Below are 22341 nucleotides of genomic sequence, written 5' to 3' on the forward strand. Positions count from 1 at the left end.
GGGCTCTTGACGAATGTGCGGGAGCTGAATATTTGTTATCTGGACTCAGGCGGGGAGGCGTGGCCTCAGCTTCGCGCTTGCGCGCTGCTCTTGGAGACGGCGTCTACCTCGCCCCGCCCCTCATAGTCTGCAGTTCCGGCTCTGCAGATTCGCTGCTCACATTTCTTTTTTCCGTGGCCCTTCCTGCCCTTTGTTTCTCTCTTCATGTCACCCGCGGGACAACTCTACCTGCAAGTCGCTGAAATCGATTTTCTGCTCCTTATAGTAAGCGGCGGGCTCGCCAGCCTAGAGCGAAAGTGTGACTGCGAACGGGCAGGCGCGCGCGGGGCTCGGCGGAGGCGCGCTTGGGCTCCCGGCGGCGACGATTACGACGACTAGGAGAGCGGACGGAGGCGGCGCCTGAAGCAGTGGCGGAGCCCATGCCCCGGGACGGCGGGCGGGCCCGGAGAGACAAATCCGGGGCCCGGGGCATGTCCCCGGGGCCCCCGTGAGGAGGCGGCGGCGGCTATGGAGATCCCGCCGCAGGAGGCGCCGCCCGTGCCGGGCGCGGACGGCGACGTTGAAGAGGCCCCCGCCGAGGCCGGGTCTCCCAGCCCCGCATCGCCCCCCGCCGATGGGCGCCTCAAGGCTGCAGCCAAGCGCGTCACGTTCCCGTCAGACGAGGATATCGTGTCTGGAGCAGTGGAGCCCAAAGACCCCTGGAGACATGGTAGCTACCGCGAGTGAAGCGGGGGCGGGTCGAGGGGGACCCGGGAGTCGGGAGGGATCGGTGCAGGGCCCAGCTCAGAGGCAGCGTTCAATAGATTGCACCTAATGGTGAATAAGGGGACAGTCGTCAGTTTAGAACCGGAGTCTGTTAGAGAGGGGGTGACTATGGAGTTGGGAAGGTGAAAAGTATGTGCTTTCTGCCGCACCCCACCCACCCGAGACAAAGATGGTGATCGTTTTAGGATTTAAAACGATGAGCAATTAAAGAAAGTTTGGTGATTTGTCAGATGTAGAGTGTGGCAGCCTTTGCGTTCGTAGTTCCACCAGAGAAGGAGAGAAAGAGCAGTCGGGAGGAGGAGCGGGTCAACGCTGGCCCCAAAAGGGCAGTTGAAAGAGTTTGATGGGTCTGGGGGGGTAAAAAAAAGTTCAGTTGCTGGTCTGCAAGTCTCGGGTCAAGGAGTGGTCGTGTTGGCCACTTTCTTGGCTGGAAAGAGGGAGAAATATAAACTTGGACTGTGGCTATAGAAGATTTGGTGAAAAGGGAGTCAAGGTAAAGTCTCAGAAGAGGAGCACAGGTGGTGGTCCATTTGTGGTTGGTTGAGTCAGAGGCAGTGTGGTTTTTATGTTTTCATTTTTATTGAGAGGAGGTCTTACTACATTGCCCAGGCTGGTCTCGAACTTCTGGGTTCAAGCTATCCTCCCTCCTTGGCCTCCCAGAGTGTTGGGATTACAGGCGTGAGCCACCGCCCCCGGCTGCAATGTGGTATTAAGAAGAAAAGCCAACGCCTACCGCCGCCTCCTCCTCCAACAAAAAGAGAAGCAGAAGGAAGGTTCTCAGTCATTCAGGAGCAGAGGGTGTTTGGGGCATGGCTACGGAAGGGTCCTCTTGTTCCTTCCTGAGAAAGAATTGGGGGATGGCCGGGTGCATTGGCTCACGCGTGTAATCCCAGCACTTTGGGAGGCCAAGATGGGTGGATCACCTAAGATCAGGAGTTTAAAACCAGCCTGGCCAACATGGGGAAACCCCGTCTCTACCAAAAATACAAAAACCAGCCGCGCATGGTGGTGCTCGCCTGTCATCCCATCTACTCAGGAAACTGAGGCAGGGAGAATCGCTTGAACTCAGGAGGTGGAGATTGCAGTGAGCTAAAATCATGACCTTGTACAGCCTGGGTGACAAGAGCAAAACTCCATCTCAAAGAAAGAAAGAAAAAGAATTGGGGGATGTTATCAAGTCAGGAATTGGAATTGCTGGCCAGTAGCAGGTGAGAGAACTGAGGAAGTTTGGCGGCTTGAAGTGTTGGGAGAGGGGGCCGGCCCACTGGAGAGGGTCAGGTGAGTGTTGGAGCTGAAAGGAGTGTGTTGGAGTCATAGGGCTGGGAAGGTGGAAAGTCGCTTGGGACATGCAGGGCAGTGTTAAGTCCATTTCATGCTGGAGAAGTCTATCAGTCCTCCTGGGGTGGAGCCCATGAAGTGAGGGATCAGACTGGTCATGGTTCTGTAGAAGCTGATCTGCCAGCCCTGCCTAAGGGGAGAAACTGTTGCCAGTCTGTGGACAGTGGAGGAATTGGTGGCTTTGATGTGAGGGTGGGAAACATGGTAACTGGAAACTGAACACACAGTGAGTCCATCATGAATGACAGTTTGGCTACTTATTACTACTTATTATTATTATTTTTTAGACGGAGTTTCCCTCTGTTGCTTAGGCTGATTCTCCTGCCTCAGCGTCCTGAGTATCTGGGATTACAGGCACCTGTCATCACACCTGGCTAAAAATGTCTGTATTTTTAGTAGAGATGGGGTTTCACCAAGTTAGCCAGGCTGGTCTCGAACTCTTGACCTCAGGTGATCTGCCCACTTCAGACTTCCAAAGTGCTGGGATTACAGGCATGAGCCACCGTGTCCGGTTGGCTAGTTACTCTTAAAGAGACAGTGGTTAAAGTAAGACTTTTGGGCCGGGCGCCATGGTTCATGCCTGTAACCCCAGCCCTTTGTCAGGCCAAGGTAGGCGGATCACCTGAGCCCAGGAGTTCAAGACCAGCTTGGGCAACAAGGTGAAACCGTGTCTCTACAAAATATACAAAAATTAGCCAGGTGTGGTGGTACATGCCTGTAGTCCCAGCTACTCAGGAGGCTGAAGTGGGAGGATCACTTGAGCCCGGGAGGTCAACAGTGCAGTAAACTGTGATTGCATCACTGAACTGCAGCCTGGGTGACAAAGACCCTGTCTTAAAAAAATTAAAAAAAGACTTTTGTCACTGGGAGCCAGCCAACTCCTTGGGCTCTGGGCCCCAGGCATAGGTGGTTAGTTTGGGACCAGGCCACAGTCAGAATGGCCCCTGGCTATAGCGTGGTATCCAGTCAGAGCAGGAACCGGGAAGACCTGGAGAGGCAGAGCAGGGTGTTTCAAAAGCAGAGGCTCCAGGTCAGGTCCTTCGAGACCTCGGACTGGTTACCTGACTTCTGAGCCTCAGTCTTCCCGTCTGTGAAGTAGGTGGCAATACTCTTGCCACGGAATTTAGGCAAGGACTGGATGGGGTCACATATGGAAAGGAATCAGATAGGGTGAGCGTTCTTGATGGCAGTCATTGTTATTAAGACAGTGTTGGTCATCTTAGGCTGGTGTAGAGGAGTTCATGCATAGGGTGGGGCCTGGATGTGGCTGCTTCAGAGGCTTCCAGGAGAGAAGAGAGCTGGCAGTCAGTGCATGGGCCTGGAGTGAGGGGTGAGGAGGAAGATGGTCAGTTTGTGGGCTGAAGGGTCAGGGGTGAGGGCAGCAAGAGAGTCTGGCACAGATTGGGCATTGGGGGGTAAAGTTCCTGGTCCGCAGTTTCCCAGAAAAGGTTTGGCTTTCATTCAGTAAACCACTTTTCCTCTCCAAGGCTCTGTTTCTTTCTTTGCAAGTGGAGGTGCTACTTTTTACCATGGGGTAGTTGTGAGGATGAAGTAAGATAGTCCTCATAAATTTCTGCCACATAAATAGCAGCTATCATCCAGGCAGATTTGTTTTTTGCTTGTGTGTTTGTCTGTTTTCACGTGCAGTCTCGAAGAGACAGTGAAAGAATTGGAGAGTCAGAAGGCTGTCTGTCAAGAAAAGAGGGGCAGTTGGAGCCTGGCTGAGAGGAGTTTAGAGGAGGGGTGCCGGTTGGTCTATCCTGGGTAAGGGGTAGAGCAGGTAACACTCTCCAGGCGGGGGGAGTCTCTCATTCCAGCGGTTGAGAGAGGGGCAGTAAGGCCTGGTCGGGACTCACACTCCGGAGGAGTCCGTGCGTCTGAGCTGCAGAAGTGATGACGTGAACTGGACTGGAAGAATTGGTCCATCCTGGTTGGGAGGAGGGCTTGAGGAGTTGCCCTGGCAGTAAGGAGTTGGGTGATCTTGGGCCTGGGCAGAGGAGGGGTCACTGGTGAAGTTGGTGAGTTTGGACAATGGGATTTGCAGAACAGAAAACCCAAGGGCCTGGGAACAGCAAGGAACACGGGATAGGCTCCGTGCGGGGGAGGACAGTGGAGTGGTTCACTGGCCATGAGGCTGTGGGAGGTGGAGGGTTCGCCAGGGTGTAGAAGAGGAATTGTGGTACAGAAAGTGGGTGTAAGGGGAGACCCAGGTGAGAGGCCAGAGGGTCTGGGGCTAGGGGACTGCAGGGAGGAGTTACTTGGTCTTGGAACAAAGGTGGGAGATTCGTTGGCATCAATCTGGTAAACTGGGGAGTGATGGGGGGTGTCATTTGAGCTGTGAACCTAGTGCAAGGGTGGCGTAACCCCAAGGCCAAGGGGTGACAGAAGAGCTGACGGGTCTGAATTGGGGAGACTCAGTCATCCGGAAGCTGTTGTGCCGTGCTAGCGATGGAGTACTGCCCAGGCCAGGGGTGGAGGAGCGCCCCTGGGTGAGGAGAAGGCAGCACTGGGGGCGCCCCAGTGCAGGGGTCTCCTCCAGCAGAGCCTCACCCCTGGGGCTAGAGTGGTGACCCACCCGGGTGGGAGTTGTTGGGGGTGTCTACCTGAGGGTGAGAGCTCCCTCAGGCCCTTCAGGGGCCCAGGGTTTGGGGATTCCTGGAGATGAGGTGATCTGGAGGAGGCGGATTGTGAGGGAGGGTCTCGAGCCTGCGCAGGCTCATCCTTTCCGGATTCCCATCTCCCGCAGTGGGGTTCCACCTGCTGGGGCTGCTGTTTCCTCGTTACATGAACACATCTGATGTTCTGTTGCGTGCTTGTTTTCTTGGTGGTGGTCTCTCTTCCACGCTGGAATGGGAGAGCAGAGGCCGAGTCCATCCCCTTCTCCGCTTTCCTCAAGGACACTCAGTTGTTGAATGAGCGCCTCTGGGCCTGTGAGGCCTGGTGGTATCTGGGAGCCACCTAGCAGAGTGACATGTAGCCGTATGTCAGGGGCCCGAGCAGCCTGGCATGGGGACACCAGCGGGGCAGCAACGTGCTCTGTGGCCTCTGGCAAGCATGGGTTCTTGCAGAGCATTGCGTTTCCTCACCTGTAAAACAGGGCCAGTGATCCTGCCGTGCAGACCACCAGGACGTCAGAGGATAGGGTGAACCTGCACCCTCAGCAAGCCATAGTCAGGTGTGTGGAGATGGGCAGGGAAGCTCCGGGACAAGGCAGGCTGGGAATCGTGAGTGAAAGAGGCTGCTTCAGCACTGTCAGGCTGGGCACTTGGGTGCTGGTGGGGAGCGGGGCTAGCTAGCTGCACTGCACCCCGTCATGTTGTGGCAGACCCTTCAGCAATTCTGAAGGCCAAGGCCAGACTTACACAAGGAACCCATTAGGCCAAACTGCAGGAATGACCTGAGGCTCGGCTGGTCTCCCCAGCCCCAGCCGAACTCTGTGGGGTTGGAAAGATAGGCATGTGAGAGGGACTTGTGATGAGAGCACATGACACCAGCCACAGTCCGGGAGACTCATCTCCCCTCCTCCAGTCCTGCCGGTGACTCACTCCCTGCTCCCTGACCATCAGTCCTCCAGTGTGTGTGCGTTGGGGGTTTGCCCACCAGGAAGCTCATCGCATGAAGTCAAGGTGTCTGCAGGGCAGGGCGAGGGGGTCCAGGCATGCTACCATGTCTGGCCACCTGAGCTTTGGAGGGCAGAGGTAGAGGTGGGGGCAGGGTGTTCTTAAATGCGGATCCTAGGGCATGGAAATGCCATACTGTTTGCTATTGAAACCCGTGCTGCAGATTTAGCCCTAGAAACAGGCTGGACAGGTAGACACGCATCTGTCAGTGGTGGAAAGAGGCCCTGGGTTAGGGAACCGGCTCGCTTTAGCATTCGTGGTGGAGCTGCTAGGGAGCAGGGAATGGGGTCGAGGGGGGTTGATGCATCTGCTCAGATTTCCATCTGGGCCCAGCTCCACCTCCTGCTGCTGGAGTTGGCAAGTAGACCCTGCCACTGAACAGCCACGTGACTTTGGCGATTGTTCTCTCTGCCTCGATTTTTCTGTGTCTAAAATGCAGCTGACAGAAGTATGTCCTCATAGGGTGATTGGGAGGATTAAGTGAGAAAACACAGTGCCTGATCCATAGTAAATGCTCAGCAAATGCCTCCCTTGTTATTCCCGTCATCACCGCTCCTCTGCCCGCACCTATAGCCCTAACCTTTCGTTTCTGTTTCCTGCCTGTGTTGTGTGTTTGTACTCCTCTTTAACCTACAGTCTCCCGCCTCAGCATCCCTGCTTTCTCTCAGGGGCCCTCTCCTCCAGGCTGGGTGCCTCAGCAGTCCCTGACCTCCAGGCCTGACTCTGTGTCTGCCAAGCTGTGTGACCATGGACAAGTTGGCCAACCTCTCTGAGCTAAAACTAAATCAGCATGTTTCAGCTCACTAGCAGGAGAGGCAGCAGGGGTACCAAGATTCCACACTGGCCATTTTAGTCCCAGCCTCTGCCTACATTGGCTGATGACTTTGGACAAGTTGCAGCTCCTCCCTAAGCCTGAGTCTCCTCTGGAGTGGGGGCTCCACCACCCCAGCCCCCGCCCTGTTGGAACACGATCGGGTTAGTGGTACTGTTGTGCTGGTGCCTGTCCTCTGCCCTCCCAGGCCCTTTGCACACTGTGACTCGCCACTTGTTGTGCCTGCACATGCAGGTGGGCTGCCTGATTCCTTGTGCCTGTGCTCGCATCTGTTTCCCCCTTCGAGGGCAAAGACTGTGTGTGAGTCACCTCTGTGACCCTAGTCTAGCACACAGGAGGCTCGGGCACGGGACACATGTCCGAAGGAATGGGGTGCTCTCCTCTGATCACACACCCTATGGTGGGATTTACAGGAAACTTTTTTGTGGTAGTTAATCCAGTTGGTGCCAGGACGAGGGCTCTTCCTCAGGGACTTACAGACAGGCTTTAGCGCCCATTCTGACTCCTGGAAGAGTACGCGAAGCTGGCCCCCAGCTGGCACTCAGTAACCAGCATTGAGTGCGTCAGCGGGAGTGCCTGTGCATGTGTTTCTGGGAGCGAGTACTGGGGCTCTGCGAACCTTCATAGGCATCCGGCTCCAAGAGGATTAAGAACCGTGGGGCCAAATGCCCTGTGTTGGATGGGCTGCAGCTGGAGCAGTCACTGGGCATGAAGGCCAGAAACCTGTTTTTACAAAAAGCTCCCCGGGTGGTTCTGACAACCTCGCTTGGCTGTCTGTGTGCTTTGCTCCGCCATCCATCACTCAGTCCCAAGCCTGCCTTCAGACCTCAGTTCAGGGGTGGCTGGCATTGACCTCAAAGACCTGTTTTGGAGCAAATTAATAGGTGAGCATTGAAATGCTTGCCTTAAGTAACTGCAGAAATTCAAGCTGGGCAGGCGGCCTGCTGCAGTGGGGCATGGGGGCAGGGCAGGTTAAATCCCTGCCCTCTGGCTGACCTTAGTCATCATCAGTCCTTGCCTTCCATGTGCCTGTACCAGGCACTGGTCTAAGTGCCTTTCCTGTATTATCGCATTTAGATATCACAGCCACCCCAGGAGGCAGGTGCTGTGTGCCCCAATTTATAGATGAGGAAATGGGGCCCATAGAGGTAAAGTAATTTTCCTGAGGTCACACAGCCGGTAAGTGGTGGAGCTGGGATTCAAACCCAGGCAGCCAGCCTGGCGCCGAAGCCTGCGCAGTAACCCCTGAGTGGCGGCTGAGTGCTTGGAGGCAAGTGGCCGCGTTCAGTGCAGGGTGCATAGTCTCTTCATCTATAACCCAGAATTGTTTATAAGATAGAGGTGACAGTGCTGGCTTTGTGGTGTTGTGGCAGGGATGAGAAATAGAAACAGATGGGGTAAGGGCCCAGGCTGGTGGGCATGCAGGAGGGGGTCCCTGTGGTTCGTGGACAGCTTGAGTCCCTGGAGATTTGTGCTGCTCCTCTGTCCTCGGCATTGCCCGCTGTTCTGACCCTTGGCCTCTGGGACGTGTTCTTCCTGTGCTACACAGTGTCTGGTACATAATAGGCGCTCAATATATTCTTGCTGCATGAGTGACTTGGTGACCCCGTAACCAGTCATGCATTCAGCATGGTGTGGCCGTGACACGTGTTACGAGTCAGGGCAGAAGACAGGCCCCGTCCGTGCTTCTGTGGGGGTCACGGTCAAGTGAGGGAGACACAGAGTAAAGAATTCTCAGCAAACCAGGCTGCCAAGGACTCAGATTAGGGAGGGTTCACAGGGTGTGCAGGAGGGCAGGGCAGAGGCAGCTCCCTAGAAGGGACATCAACAAGGCAATGCAGCAGTTAGCCAGGTGAGGAGCAGCGGGAGGTGTGCACCAGGGGTGGAAGGCAGAGAGAACCAGCCTGGTACGTCTGAAGAACAGAAAAAAGCCAGACTTAGTTGAGGTGGAGGCAGGCGGGTCAGAGGTGAGGTTGGAGGAGGCAGGAGAGACTGCTGTGTGGGGCCTTATGGGCTGTGCTAGCAGGGAGCCCCAGAGGGCTTAAGAAGGGGCCTGGGCTGGGTGTGGGGGGCTCACGCCTGTCATCCTAGCCCTTTGGGAGGCCCAGGCGGGACGATTGCTGAAGCCCAGGAGTTTAAGACCAGCCTGGGCAATATGGCGAGACCTTGTCTCTATAAAAAAGACAAAAATTAGCCGGGCATGGTGGTGTGTGCCTATAGTCCCAGCTACTCAGGAGGCTGAGGTGGGAGGATCACTTGAGCCCAGGAGGTCGAGGCTTTAGTGAGCTGTGGTCACACCACTCCCCTCCAGCCTATGTGACAGAGCGAGACCCTGTCTCAAAAGAAAAAAGGAGGGGCATAGTGAGTGTTTTTAACAGAACTCTGGGTGGGGGTGACATGAATGGGGTGAGACTGAGACAGGGAGACCAGGGAGGGGCCGTGAGCCAGGAGCCCAGAGGCTGTAGGCTTAGCCTAGCCTCATGTTGGCTAATAGCTGACACCTGACTTCACTGATTCTTCTTCAGATTGCTCTGAGCCCTCCCTCCACCAACAGGTTTGCCGTTGCCACTGTTTCCTATAGCACCTCTGAGATGACTGTTTTTCCCCTTCCCTTCTCTCCTTGGATCTCTGAGTCCCTTCCCTCGTGCTCCCCAAGCCAGTTTGTCCTTGGCCTGCTTGGGGCATCCTGCCCCTGCATGAGCTCTGGGAGGTGTGTGGGCTGTGAAGTCCAGTGACCTCCTCCAGTGACTTCACTTTCACAGTCCCTTCAGGTCTCACAGTACCCAGATCCAGAAAGCTCTACAGACCATCCCAGACCCCTCTGGTGGCTTAGTGCAATATCAGTGTCCTTCAGTCTTACAAAATCCAGAAAGTTCTGATTCTAAATCACATCTGGCCTAAGGGTTCCAGGAGGAGACTGGAGCCCGCAGCAGGCCTCGTTCCGTGTCTGAAATGGCAGTGACCCAGGAGGCAGCGCGGGAGCCCCCTGGGTGCCAGTCCCAGCTCTGCCCTTGGGCGAATCACCCAGCTTCCTTGCCTCAGTGTCCCCATTTGTATGGGGATTGATGATTAAATTAGCCTCTACTTGGAAAGCAGCTGGAACAAGTAGCTGGCTGTTGCAGGCGTTCATGAGGACATGGGGAAGTTGAATGAGATGGCCGCTGCCCTGAACTTGACTGGTTCCTGCCTCCCCGGGCTGTAAGGGTTAGGCAGCAGGGGCCAACCTGCCTCATCTGAGTAGGATCATCTGCCTGAGTATGATTTCGGCTCCTCCACGCTTGGGCTGTGTGGCCTTGGGCAAGTCCCTTGACCTCCCTGGACCACTTTCCCCACTTGTGAAGCCATTTTGCCAGATGAGGAATCTCTTTCAAGGGTTTTAGACTCTCTGGGAAGACCAGAGAGCCAGGCCTGGGGCCCACGCCAGCAGGAGCACACCGTGCATCCAGTGTCTAGCTGATGCCGCTCCTGTTACATCAGCTCCTCTGGGGCTGCGCCCACGTTAGACTCCTGGACTGGAGCCACACAGGAGGCTGGGGTCTGCTGTTTCAGCTTAGAGGAGGTGGGAGATGTGGAGGGGGTTCCCTAATTGCAGGAAGGGGATTCAGAGGCTGGGTGCCAAAAGGAATGCGAGGGATCCATCATGCTTGGCTGTTTCCTACATTGAGTAGGAAGGTCCGTGAAGGCAGGACCCATCTTTGTCTTGGCTCACCTGTGTCTCCAGCACCCTCTATGGTGCCTGGCCCTCCGCAGGCTCTCGCACTGGATGAATTGGTGGTGGATGGAGGTACACAGTAGGCACTCAAAAGTTGTTCTCACCCCTTCCCTTCCTCTAGGCAGCTGGCACTGAGCGGTTGCCTCAAGGTGGGGGTGGAGGTTTGGAAGTGTCTGCTGACAGCCGCACGGCTCATGTGACTTGCCGAGCCCCCATCTCCCTTCGCAGCGGAAGCCTGGGTCGGGAGCCCTGCAGTCAGATGCTCCCCTCAGGGCTGGTTGGGTTCCAGCTGGGAATGTGTTCCCTGGTTAGGTGGGCGGGCTCCTCTAGCAAGCTGGCGCTTGAGACCCACCGGGGTCGGACTCGTGTGCCACCTTCACACCCACCCCTCCCTCTCTCCATGGTCTCCGAGGCTTTCACCAGCTGCCGTCAGTGATGTAGTGGAGAACTGCTCGCGTCCTGTGCAGCCTTCCCTTTTGCAAAGCAAAGGACTGTCACAGCTGAACTCGCTTGGTTCCCCAGGACAACAGGGAGGGAGGGTGGGAGAGTGGGGCTGCCAAAAGGTGAAAGCACGCTGCAGGGAAGTGACTCTCTGCAGGGGTCATGCCTCCTGGTGGTGGTGATGGAGGTGTTGGTACTCACAGCTCCCATTTATGGAGCACTTACCAGGGCTAAGCTCTTTAAACGCATCGTTAATCTTGGAGGAGGAAACAAGCTCACAGAGGTGCCAAGGCCACACAGGTAGTGGAGGAGGAGCTGGGTTCTAGCCTGGCAGCTTGAATGGTTCTGATCCTCTGTCGTGTTTCAAAAAGCCCCCAGGGCTCCACCGTAACTACAGGACAAAGTCCACACCCCTGGGCCTGGTGTGGGAGGCCTTTCCCAAAGAATATCCAGCCTCCTAGCTCAGGCGCCAGGCCCCTCGCTAGTCCCCTGCCCTTCCTGACCAACTCCCGTTACCCTCCCACGCCTAGACGCGGGCTCCTCTGCCTAGCATGCCCCTCACTAGTCCCCTGCCCTTCCTGACCAACTCCCATTACCCCTCCCACGCCTAGACACAGGCTCCTCTGCCTAGCATGCCCCTCGCTAGTCCCCTGCCCTTCCTGACCAACTCCCGTTACCCGTTCCACGCTGCCTCCTGGGCAAGCCCTTCTCTAATCCCCTGACAAAGCTCTGCTCTGCTCTCTGGGTTCCCATGGTGCCTCCTCGCTCTGTTGTTACTTGTTCGGGCCCATCTCCCCTCCCTGGACCAGCGCTGCAGAGGGCTGCATCCTGTCCATCTGGCTCCCGGGAGGACTGGAACCACTGGACGCCTCCAGGAACCTTAGGGACTCCTGGCAAAGTGGGGCTGCTGTTGGGCACCCAGGCCGCACGCCGCAAAGCCCTTGTAACCCAGGCACGGGGCTCAGGACAGTCGGGGAGCATAGGGTGTGGGGAAGGAAGATTTTGTTCACTGAGTCACTTTTTCCTGCATTCATTTCTTCATTCCTTGCCAACCAGCATCTATTTTGCCTCCACTTTGCTGTCCCCGCCATGCCAGGTGAAGGGGCCTCCCGACGGCTCTCCTGTTGCCTCTCCAGCCCGCTTGCCACCTAGCAGCCACAGCATTCTTGAAAAAGCAGACTTTGCTATTCCTGTTTCACATCACACTTTTGTGACCTCCCTGCTGCCTTTCCCTCTGATCCAACGTCCCTGCAGCAGGTTAGGAAGCTCAGGTATAACCTGGCTCCTGCCACCATCACCAGCCATGACCAAGATCACCTTGCCATGCACTCACTGGGTTCAAGCCATCGTGGATTCCTTTCAGTCCTAGAACATGCAGGCAGCTCCCCACATCCTCTCCTGGAAGGCCGGCCCCACCCACACAGCTGGCTCTGGCTAATCTTTCAGGTGCCAGCAAACCCTTCCTTCCTGGCCCTCCTAATGGGCTCTCCATCAGGTGGCCAGCGATCTGCTTATCTGTGGGCCTGCCGAAACTCTCGGCCCCGGACTGGAAGCATCACCAGGCAGTGGTGGGTTGGGTTTGGTGCCAGTGTATTCCCCAGTGCCCAGACCACGTGGCACTGGGCTTGGCTCTGGGCAGCCACACAATATGGCAGGTGGTGAAGGAAGTGGCATACAATGCTGGGTCTTAGTCCTTGCCATGAGCAGCTCGGAGAGTCCCTGGTCGAGAAAAGGAGGTGGGCAGAGAGGAGGAGGAGCTTTATGGAGGGGAGTACCAAGCCTGCCTTTGGTGTCCCCCCTGCCAGCCTGGTGGGAATGGCAGTGCAGGACTGGCAAACAGGCCTGTCTTTTCTGTTGACTTGCTGGGGGTCATAGGCCAGGACACTTGCCTTCGTAGGACGCCGCACCATTTAGGAAGTAATTGGATCCCAGGACCTCCTCCCGGTCATGGGATGGCAGGCAAGGTTCTGGTAACTGATCTGCCTTCTACCTTTGTGGCAGGTGACCTACTTTGCCATTCCCTGTGACCCACGTGTCCCAGGTGTCAGGGGCAACTGGCCACCCAGCCAAGCCTCCATGACTCCGTTCTCACTCCCCTTCTGTCTCAGGCTTGGGATCCTTGCTTCCTGGCCTGGTTCTGTCTGCTGTGATCACAATGAACAGCCAGTGCTCCATTTCCCTGGAGGGCCACCTTCCTTGCTGTGCCTGCACCTGTGTTCCCCACTGGACTACAAGTCCCGGGGGGTCGGGGCCGGGGCTGTCTCGGTCCCTGCTGTGTCCCCTGCACAGCTCCAGGCACAGAGCAGTTCAGTGATGTTGTTCCATTAAAATGGAGTTGGGACTGGTGCTGGCAGAGCCGAGGGATGACGCCCTGATGGAGCCCAGCTTAGAGTGCCCAAGTCTGACAGTGGCCTGATCCTGTCTAGTCCTGAGGTGGAGCAGGCACCGGCAGGCGGGGCCATCTGACTGAATGTCCTACCACCAGCTCTTAGGTCCAGGTGCTTGTGCTTACTGCCTTCTGGCGCAGTCAAAAGAATCCAGGGCTGGCACTGGCCCTTTCCTCATCTCAGGGGTGGAGGGGTAACCAGAGAGGGGTGGCACTTACCCAAGGATGCCTTGACACTGGGATCCAGGCTCCTGCTGCTCTCCTCGGCCACCTCTCCAACTGTTTTTTTGTTTTGTTTTGTTTTTGGTTTTTTGTGGTTTTTTTTGAGATGGAGTTTCGCTCTTGTTGCCCAGACTGGAATACAGTGGCAGGATCTTGGCTTACTGAAATCTCTGCCTCCCAAGTTCAAGCAATTCTCATGCCTCAGCCTCCCAAATAGCTGGGATTACAGGCATGCGCTGCCACGCCCAGGTAAATTTTTGTATCTTTAGTAGAGACAGGGTTTCGCCATGTTGGCCAGGCTGGTCTTGAACTCCTGACCTCAAATGATCCACCCACCTCGGCTTCCCAAAGCGTTGGGATTACAGGCGTGAGCGCCCAGCCTGTTTGTTTTGAGATGAGGTCTTGCTCTGTCGCCCTGGCTGGAGTGCAGTAATGTAATCCTAGCTCACTGCAGCCTCCACCCCCCCAGGCTCAAGTGATCCTCTTGCCTCAGCCTCCAAATTAGCTAGAACCACAAGCACAGGCCACTACACCTGGCTGATTTTCTTACTTTTAATTGTTTTGTAGAGATGGGGTTGCACTATGTTGCTGAGGCTTCATTGTGCTTTTGATTTGCATTTCCTTATGGCTGGCAATGTTGAGCATCTTTTTATATGCCTACTGAACACTTGTGTATCTTCTTTGGAGAAATGTCTTTTTAGTTCTTTTGCCCATTTTTAAATTGAGCCAGCCAGGCACAGTGATTCATGCCTGTAATCCCAGCACTTTGGGAGGCCGAAGAGTTCGAGACCAGCCTGGGCAACATAGCAAGACCTGGTCTCTATTAAAAAAGCGGGGGCCAGGCACAGTGGCTCACAATTGTAATCCCAGCACTTTGGGAGATCAAGGTGTACAGATCATTTGAGCCCAGGAGTTCAAGACCAGCCTGGACAACATGGTGAGACCCCATCTCTATAAAAAAAAATTTAAAAATTAGCCAGGCCTGGTGGCTCATGCCTGTAGTCCCAGCTACCTTGGAGTCTAATGTGGGAGGATTGCTTGAGCCCTGGAGGTTGAGGCTGCAGTGAGCTGTTATCTTGCCACTGGACTCCAGCCTAGGTGACAGAGGGAGACCCTGTCTCAAAAATAAATAAATAAATAAATAAATAAATAAATAGTTTGTCCCTCTATTATTGAGTTGTGAGAGTTCTATATATATGTATCCCGGATGCAGGACTTCTTAGCTGAGCGATTTGCACCACCTGGGATGTTTTCAGTGTGTAATGCCAGTGCGTTTCCTTCCCGTCTCTTCTCTCTGGCTACATTCACAGCCACAGCTAGATAAAAATAAAGCTGTGAGGATACTGTAGATACAGTTGAATATCCTGCTTTTGCACTTCATTTTTCTGTTTTTTTAGAAAGCATGATTTAAAGTACATCATTGGGCTGTTGTAATTCATTCTAGCCATTTCTGCATTGCTGAGCATTTAGGTCTTTTCCAGTTTTCAGTTGCATCAATAATGCAATGATGTTCGTCCTTGTCCATAAATCTTCATGTTCATCACATCGGTAGCCTTCTCAGAAAAAATTCTTAGAAGGTAATTTTACCAGGTCAAAGGGAAGGAACATTGGAAGTCTCAGATACCGACTGTGCCCACGTTGGATAGTGAGTGTTGAGGGCTAGGGTTCTGTCGTTATAGTCACCACTGTAGCTTTAGATTTTTTTATGAGAGAGGGTCTCTCTCTTTTTTTCTGCTTCTTGGTTTAAACCATGGCCAGAGACAGGGTCTCAATCTGTCGCTCAGGCTGGAGTGCAGTGGCGCGATCTTGGCTCACTGCATCCCCCACTTCCCAGGCTCAAGCCATTCTCCTGCCTCAGTCTCCCAAGTAGCTGGGATTATAGGCGCGCACCACCACACCCGGCTAATTGTTGTAGTTTTAGTAGAGACAGGGTTTCACTGTTGGCCAGGTTGGACTCAAACTCCTGACCTCAGGTGATCTGCCTGCCTCAGCCTCCCAAAGTGCTGGGATTATAGGCGTGAGTCACTGCGCCTGGCCAGATTTGTTTTTTAAATGATTGAATGAATACTATTTGCATGTGGGTGCCTTGATGTTAAGATGGTGTCTTGTTTTAGTGAGCGTTCTTTTGACTATCAGTTAACTTCGGTTTTGTTTTTTTTTTTGTTTTTTTGTTTTTTTGTTTTTTAGTGGAGTTTCACTCCTGTGGCCCAGGCTGGAGTGCAGTGTCACGATCTCCGCTCATCACAACCTCAGCCTCCCGGGTTCAAGCAATTCTCCTGCCTCAGCCTCCCGAGTAGCTAGGATTACAGGCATGCACCACCACACCCAGCTAATTTTGCATTTTTTGTAGAGACAGGGTTTCTCCATGTTGGTCAGGCTGGTCTCAAACTCCTGACCTCAGGTGATCCACCCGCCTTGGCCTCCCAAAGTCTGGGATGACAGGTGTGTGCCACCGCGCCCAGCCTTTTTGTGTTTTTTGTAGAGATGAGGTCTCGCTATGTTGCCCAGGGTGGTCTCGAACTCCTGGCCTCAAGTGATCCTCCTGTCTCGGCCTCCCAAAGTGCTGGGATTGCAGGCATGAGCCACTGTGCCTGACCTAACCTGTTTATTGTTAACATGTTACATGGTTTTGGGAATTGGTTCTTCATGACCTTTGCCAATTTTTGTTTTCGGACCTTTTATGAGGACTCCTTCTCTATTGAAGATAGATATAATTGTATTGTGCACATATATTTGTCCTCATTTATCATTTGTCTTGCAGGAAACGTGGGGGGCAGGGGGGCAGGACACTAAAAAGAAGCACTTTCTCGTCTCTGCTATTTCACTGAGTCTTCATAGCAAAGCCCTATCTCAGTGTGAACAGCTTGGGATGGAGGAACACAGGGCTGGGGGCTTCAGAGAGGGCAGAGGAGACAGTGGCAGCATAGGCCTTGGAAGCCCTGCAGTGTAGGAGAGAGGGTGCTTTAGTGGAGGCCCAGCCTGGGAAAAGGGTTAGCAGGTTAGTGGGTCCACTGTAACCACAACTCCAGCCCCGTTTGCTGAGCACCAGACCGAGCAACCCGGTGAACCTGTTGGTGCCCCACATTTTTGTAGATAAGAAAAATGCGGCCGGGCGCGGTGGCTCAAGCCTGTAATCCCAGCACTTTGGGAGACCGAGACGGGCGGATCACGAGGTCAGGAGATCGAGACCATCCTGGCTAACACGGTGAAACCCCATCTCTACTAAAAAATACAAAAAACTAGCCGGGCGAGGTGGCGGGCGCCTGTAGTCCCAGCTACTTGGGAGGCTGAGGCAGGAGAATGGCGTGAACCCGGGAGGCGGAGCTTGCAGTGATCCGAGATCCGGCCACTGCACTCCAGCCTGGGCGACAGAGCGAGACTCCGTCTCAAAAAAAAAAAAAAAAAGAAAAATGCTACTTGGGGTCATTGGTCACTTGCTGAGGTCATACTCCTTTGCAGAAGATGGCAGAAGCCAGAGCAGTCCTCCCTGGGTCCCTGGACACATCCAGCCCACCATAGCTATGGAGGCTCAGCACGTCCCAGGAGCCTCAAGTTTCAGCAGGAGCCCAGACTCCCTCATCTCCCACGGCCATGGCCACCACATCGTCAGTACCCTCTGTATGAGGGTCCCATGTGTCATGTACTGTTTCCTTCCAGTAGCTTCCTGACCCTTCAGTAATACCATTCTTTGCCCTGAGGATCTGTCGCCCACTTGCAGCCTCAGCTCTGCTGCCCCTCTGCCCCATTGGAGGGTCCTCAGAGCTGACTCTTCCCTCTGTCTGGAAGGGTGGCCTGGACTTCTGTGTGGCTCCTGTTGGCTTATGACCTCGTGTCCCCCTCCAGTGTAAGCTTCTTGAGATGGGATGTCTGGCTGTTTTGTTCACTTATGTAGCCTGGCACCTAGAATAGAGCCTGGCATAGAATACACACTAGATAAATATCTGAAGGAATTAATGAATTCCTTTTTTTTTTTTTGTGGGGGGGGGGACAGTCTTGCTCTGTCTCCCAGGTTGCGGTGCAGTGGCACAGTCATGGCTCACTGCAGCCTAGATCTCCTGGGCCCAAGTGATCCTCCTGCCTCCCGCCTTCTTGGTGGCTGGGACCACAGGCACATACCACCACACCTGGCTAATTTTTGGATTTTTTGTAGAGACAGGGTTTCCCTGTGTTGCCTAGGCTGGTCTCAAATTCCTGGGCTCAAGTGATCTTCCTGCCTTGGCTTCCCAGAGTGCTGGAATTACAGCCGTGAGCCATCGCATCTGGCCACATTTCTTTCTTTTACTCAGCTTTTCGGTCTCGGTTGAAATGTTCCTTTCTCTTATGGGTCTTTTCTAACTATTCCTCCAAATCTGAATTTGTATCCCCTCTGTTTTTCCCTGTAATACACGCTTTCTTCTTATAACTGGTAAATTTTTGTGTGATTTGTTTGCCTTCCTCACAGTCAGTCCTTGAGGGCAGGGACCAGCCCTGTTCTGTTCGCGGCTGTCTGCCTAGCCCAGGTTGTTGCGTAAAGAATGAATGAATGTGTTCATTAGTTCCCAAACAGACCTCTGAGAGTTGGTGGCATTACCCTCTTGTTATGGATGAGGAAGGTGAGGATGGGCAGTAAGAAATCCCAAGCACCTGATTTCCATCACTGGAGGCTTTGCTGGACCAGTAAACAGCTTACAGTTTCTAAAATTCCAAACTAAAGCACTCCCAAAGCCTCTGAATTCAGATGGCCATCTGGTACCCATGACCAGAAGCCTGAGGCAGGTGGCCTGAAATAGCCTGCTTGGTTCTGGCAGGACTGAATGACTCCCGATGAGCACTGGGCTTTCCTCAGAGGCCCCCTTTCCCCAGCCTGGCCCTGTCACCTACTGAGGACTTGGGTGGGTGGCAGTGCTAGGAAGCGTTGATCCACTAAATGACTCAGCAAACCCTTGTCAAGCACCTTGATGCCCCCAGCTCTGCTGAGTCCTCTGCTGGATTGTCTTGCCTGCTTCATTTGACCCTGACAGTGATCTTCAGTTCCCCAAGGCTCCGAGGGCTCTTTCTCCTCTGAACCTTTGCACATGCTGTTCTCTCTGTTGCAACACTCTTCTCCCTCCCTTCTGCTTTTTAATTATTATTATTAGTTTTTTGTTTTTTTTTTTAATTGAGACAGAGTCTCACTCTGTCGTCCAGACTGGAGTACAGTGGTGCAATCTCGGCTCACCACAACTTCTGCCTCCCAGGTTCAAGTGATTCTCCTGCCACAGCCTCCTGAGTAGCTGAGATTATAAGCGCGCACCACCATGCCCGGCTAACTTTTGTATTTTTTTAGTAGAGATGGGGTTTTGCCTTGTTGGCCAGGCTGGTCTGGAACTCCTAACCTCATGTGATCTGCCTGCCTCAGTCTCCCAAAGTACTGGGATTACAGGCATGGGCCACCTTGCCCGGCCCATTTATCTTCTTGGCATATGGAATGTGTATGTAATGTACATGTAAGTTGTTGAAGTGTAATATGTTGAAGACCTGTGAGCCTTCCTCCCAATTTCAGAGTGAGAACATTGCCATTAACTCACCACTGCCTCTGGGTGGGTAGAGGGAACCCACTGTCCTGACTGTAGTCAGTGTCATTCTGTGTGTTTTATTTTTTGAGGGGAGGGGAACAGGTGTATCAGGTTTAATAAAAAGGGAAGGGGTCATCAGGTGGCCTTTTTATAAGTTTTATCAACCATGTCTGCATGCTGAAAAGCATGGTGTTTAGTTCTGCCTGTTTTTGAGTTTCATAAACATGGTATTGTGTTGTGAGTAAATTCCTGGGTCTTGCTTTTTCTTTTTTTTTCTTTTTCTTTTTCTTTTGAGACAGTCTCGCTCCGTCACCCAGGCTACAGTGCAGTGGCACAATCTCAGCTCACTGCACCTCTGCATCCCGAATTCAGGCTATACTCCTGCCTCAGCCTCCCGAGTAGCTGGGATTACAGGCTCCTGCCACGAGGCATGGCTAATTTTTTTGTATTTTTAGTAGAGACGGGTTTCACCATGTCGGTCAGGCTGGTTGCGAACTCCTAATCTTAAGTGATCCACCCGCCTCAGCCTCCCAAAGTGCTGGGATTACAGGCATGGATTCCATCTGATACATTTTACCTGGGGTGCTGGGATTACAGGCCTGGCATTACCTTCTGATACATTTCACCTGGGGCGTGAGCAAGACTTTCGCTAGGGTCTGGAGCTAGAAGCAGAATTGCCGGTCATAATTGATGAGTATGTTTGGCTTCTCAAGGTAATGCCAGTCTTTCTGAAATGGCTCTCACCTCCTTTTGCCTGACTGATTCCTGCTCACTCTCCAAGAGTCTCCTTCCTGGCTGTCTGTCTTTCAGCACCTGCTTAGGGGAGTGGCTGCTGTGTGCCTGGTGTAGTTATGTTCTAGGGGGCAATGCGAACGAGACTTACAGTCCCTGCCCTCCAGTGGCCAGTGGTGTTAGATGGTCCCTCTTTCAGGAAGCCCCAACCCCTAGTCTGGGTTAGGGGTTTCCTTTGCCCCAGCTCTGCCTACTCTGGCTTGTCACTGTCTGGGGATGAGTCTGCCTTCCCGACTGGACTAGGACCCCTGTGTGGACAGAGACCAGGGTTAGGGTTATCTTGGACGCTGTTTCCAGCGTGACCCTGCCCGGGGCACAGAGCAGGTGCTGGGTGAAGCAGGTACTGTTGAGCTTGAGGCAGTTGGGATCAAGAGGAAGAAATGGATTCCAGTATCCAGGATCTGAACCCCAAGGCCATGTGAGGCCAAAGCCTCATACTTTCCCTAATGCCTGAGTGTCCAAGATTCCTTTACCTGTGCTGGGCTCTGTGGCAGAGGGAGGGGTCACGGCTCCTGCCCTCAACAGCTTAGAGAAGAGTCAGTGCCTAACTACACACCCCTTCCATAGTGTGCAGGGCTGATGTGAGGCCCACCTGGCCCTCTGGGAGCTCGAGTGTTGGCGTGTTTTTTCTGAAGCGGGTAAGGGCAGGAAGATGTGCATTACCCTTACAAAAAAGTAGAAAAGGCCAGCCTTCTCGTGCAGTCCCAGAGCACTTAGGGCTGTATGGGGGCCACCGTGGGCCCGTAGATCCATAACAGGAATCATAATAGCTAGCGTTGGTGGAACGCCCACTGGGTGCCACGCATGGCATTGAGCCCTCTGTGCATCAGCTAGTTTTATCCCATCCGTATCCCACGAGGTAGATGGAATTGCTGCCCCATTTTACCAATGAAGGAGAGATCCAGCTCCCCACAGCTAGTCAGTGGCAAATCTGAACTTCCCTCCTAGGCAGCCAGAGCCCAGCCCCTGCCCTGCACGATGGTACAGAGCCTGTCTGCAGGCACCGTGCATCCAGAGAGCTTTGCCTCCTGTCCTCTTGACTCTTCATGGCAAAGCTGGAAATGGGTAGATGGAAAAACAGAGTTACTTGGCCCCAGTGCCGCCTCTGATTTGAGGAGGCAGGGTCAGCTCTGGGCCGTCGCTCCCTTTGTCCCTGAGTCTGCATTCCCCTCCACCCTGTGAGCTCCCTCAGAGAGTTCTCTCTGCCCCCTTGCCACTCTTGGTGCTTATTTATCCCCAGGTCTTCACTTCGGCACCCTCAGGTGCCCAGCCCTGGGTAAATATTTGTCTCAGGGCAGACAGGAGTGGGTGTGGCCACTGTTTCTGAGCCCAGGGGCAGGTGGAGGTAGCAGGTGGGGTGGTGATTGGCGGGCCCCTGGCTGGAACTGGCTCTGCTTGCTCTTTGCTCATCCAGCACCTGCTCTCCCGGGCGCTGCTGAGGCGTTGGGGACTTCCGTTTGCCACGCGCCAGCCTCTTGTAAAGCACTAGACGCTTTACACAAGAGAGCTCAGTGGCTGCTTTTAGAGAAGGCTTTGTGTGTCAGTCTCAGTCTCATTGGCTCCATTTTGCAGATGAGGAGACTCAGCCATGAAGGGTCGAGAGCCATTGCTCGTGACAGTTGGAGTCTGTTCAGTTATCAGGGCCAGAATCTACTTGGGGCCGCAGGAGGTAAATGAGGGTGTTCATTGGATGGAGGCCAGGCCTCTGCCTGTTCCCAGGGATCCTGAAAGCCGGCAGGAACCAGGTCTGCCACCTGCTCTCTGGAACACATGCACTCCTTGTTCCTCTTTCTCTCTTCAGAACTTCTTCCACTGGGCTGGCCGTGGGCCACACAAGCCCAGCCCTCCTGGTGTCTGGAACAGGATCCCCCAGTCCAGCCCCCTGACCCGGGCAGCTCATGCAAGCTTAGCTAGGACCCCCACATCCTCCCTGTCAAATGGACGGTAGAGGGCCAGCCCATACTTGTTGGGGTGGAGGGCAGTTTTTAGAGAAGGAGGCTCTGCAGACACCCCCAAATAGGCACCCCCAAGTACAAGGTCTGACTGCAAAGGCCATGCCCTCACTAGGTTGCTGTTTCATGTATTTAGAAGGTGCATTCACAGGCTGGGCATAGTGGCTCACACCTATAATTCCAGCACTTTGGGAGGTCAAGGCAGGAGGATCGCTTGAGGCCAGGAGTTCAAGACCACCCTGGGCAACAAGTGAGACCTTTCATCTCCACAAAAAATAAAAAATTAAATTTTCAAAAGGTGCATTCACACTGCAAGGCAGAAAGTCACCAGTGTCCTCAGACGTATACATCCCTTTGGGAAGCCCCTTCCAGTTGGGGGCTTGTGGAGGCCACAGAGGAACCCCCCTAATTCCCCCTGCACATCCCAGCAGAAACTCCTGGGCTAGGGGACACTCTTGGGCACTTGTGTTCTGGGGGTGTTATTAGTCTCCACCACAGGATTGGTTGTGTTTTCTTACTGGTTCAGGCATGCATTCAGCCAGTATTGAGCTCAGTGCCCAGTCCTGTACTGGGGACACAGCAGTGGCAAGACAAACCTAGCCCTGCCTTCCAGGCTTACTGTCCAGAGAGAGGGAGGTGTGGGAGACAAGTTGGCCAACCAGCAAACAGTGCCACTGCAGATCGAGAGAAGGGTCTGGAAGGAAATAAACCAAGGCTGGAACAGAGGAGACAGTGGTGAGGCTGGTG

General features: G+C 54.0%; 1 protein-coding gene across 1 annotated transcript in view; it reads left to right on the top strand.

The window, feature by feature from the left end:
- Nucleotides 1-170: 170 nt before the first annotated feature.
- PPP1R37 (protein phosphatase 1 regulatory subunit 37) overlaps nt 171-22341 on the top strand; it is a 52724-nt gene continuing 30553 nt past the window's right edge. The window contains exon 1 of the mRNA XM_025366363.1: nt 171-709. Within this exon, the coding sequence (XP_025222148.1) occupies nt 508-709 (202 nt within the window). The 5' untranslated portion in view covers nt 171-507. The remainder of the gene's footprint in view (nt 710-22341) is intronic.

Source organism: Theropithecus gelada, chromosome 19 (assembly GCF_003255815.1).
Source record: "Theropithecus gelada isolate Dixy chromosome 19, Tgel_1.0, whole genome shotgun sequence".
In the NCBI taxonomy this organism is placed as follows: Eukaryota; Metazoa; Chordata; class Mammalia; order Primates; family Cercopithecidae; genus Theropithecus; species Theropithecus gelada.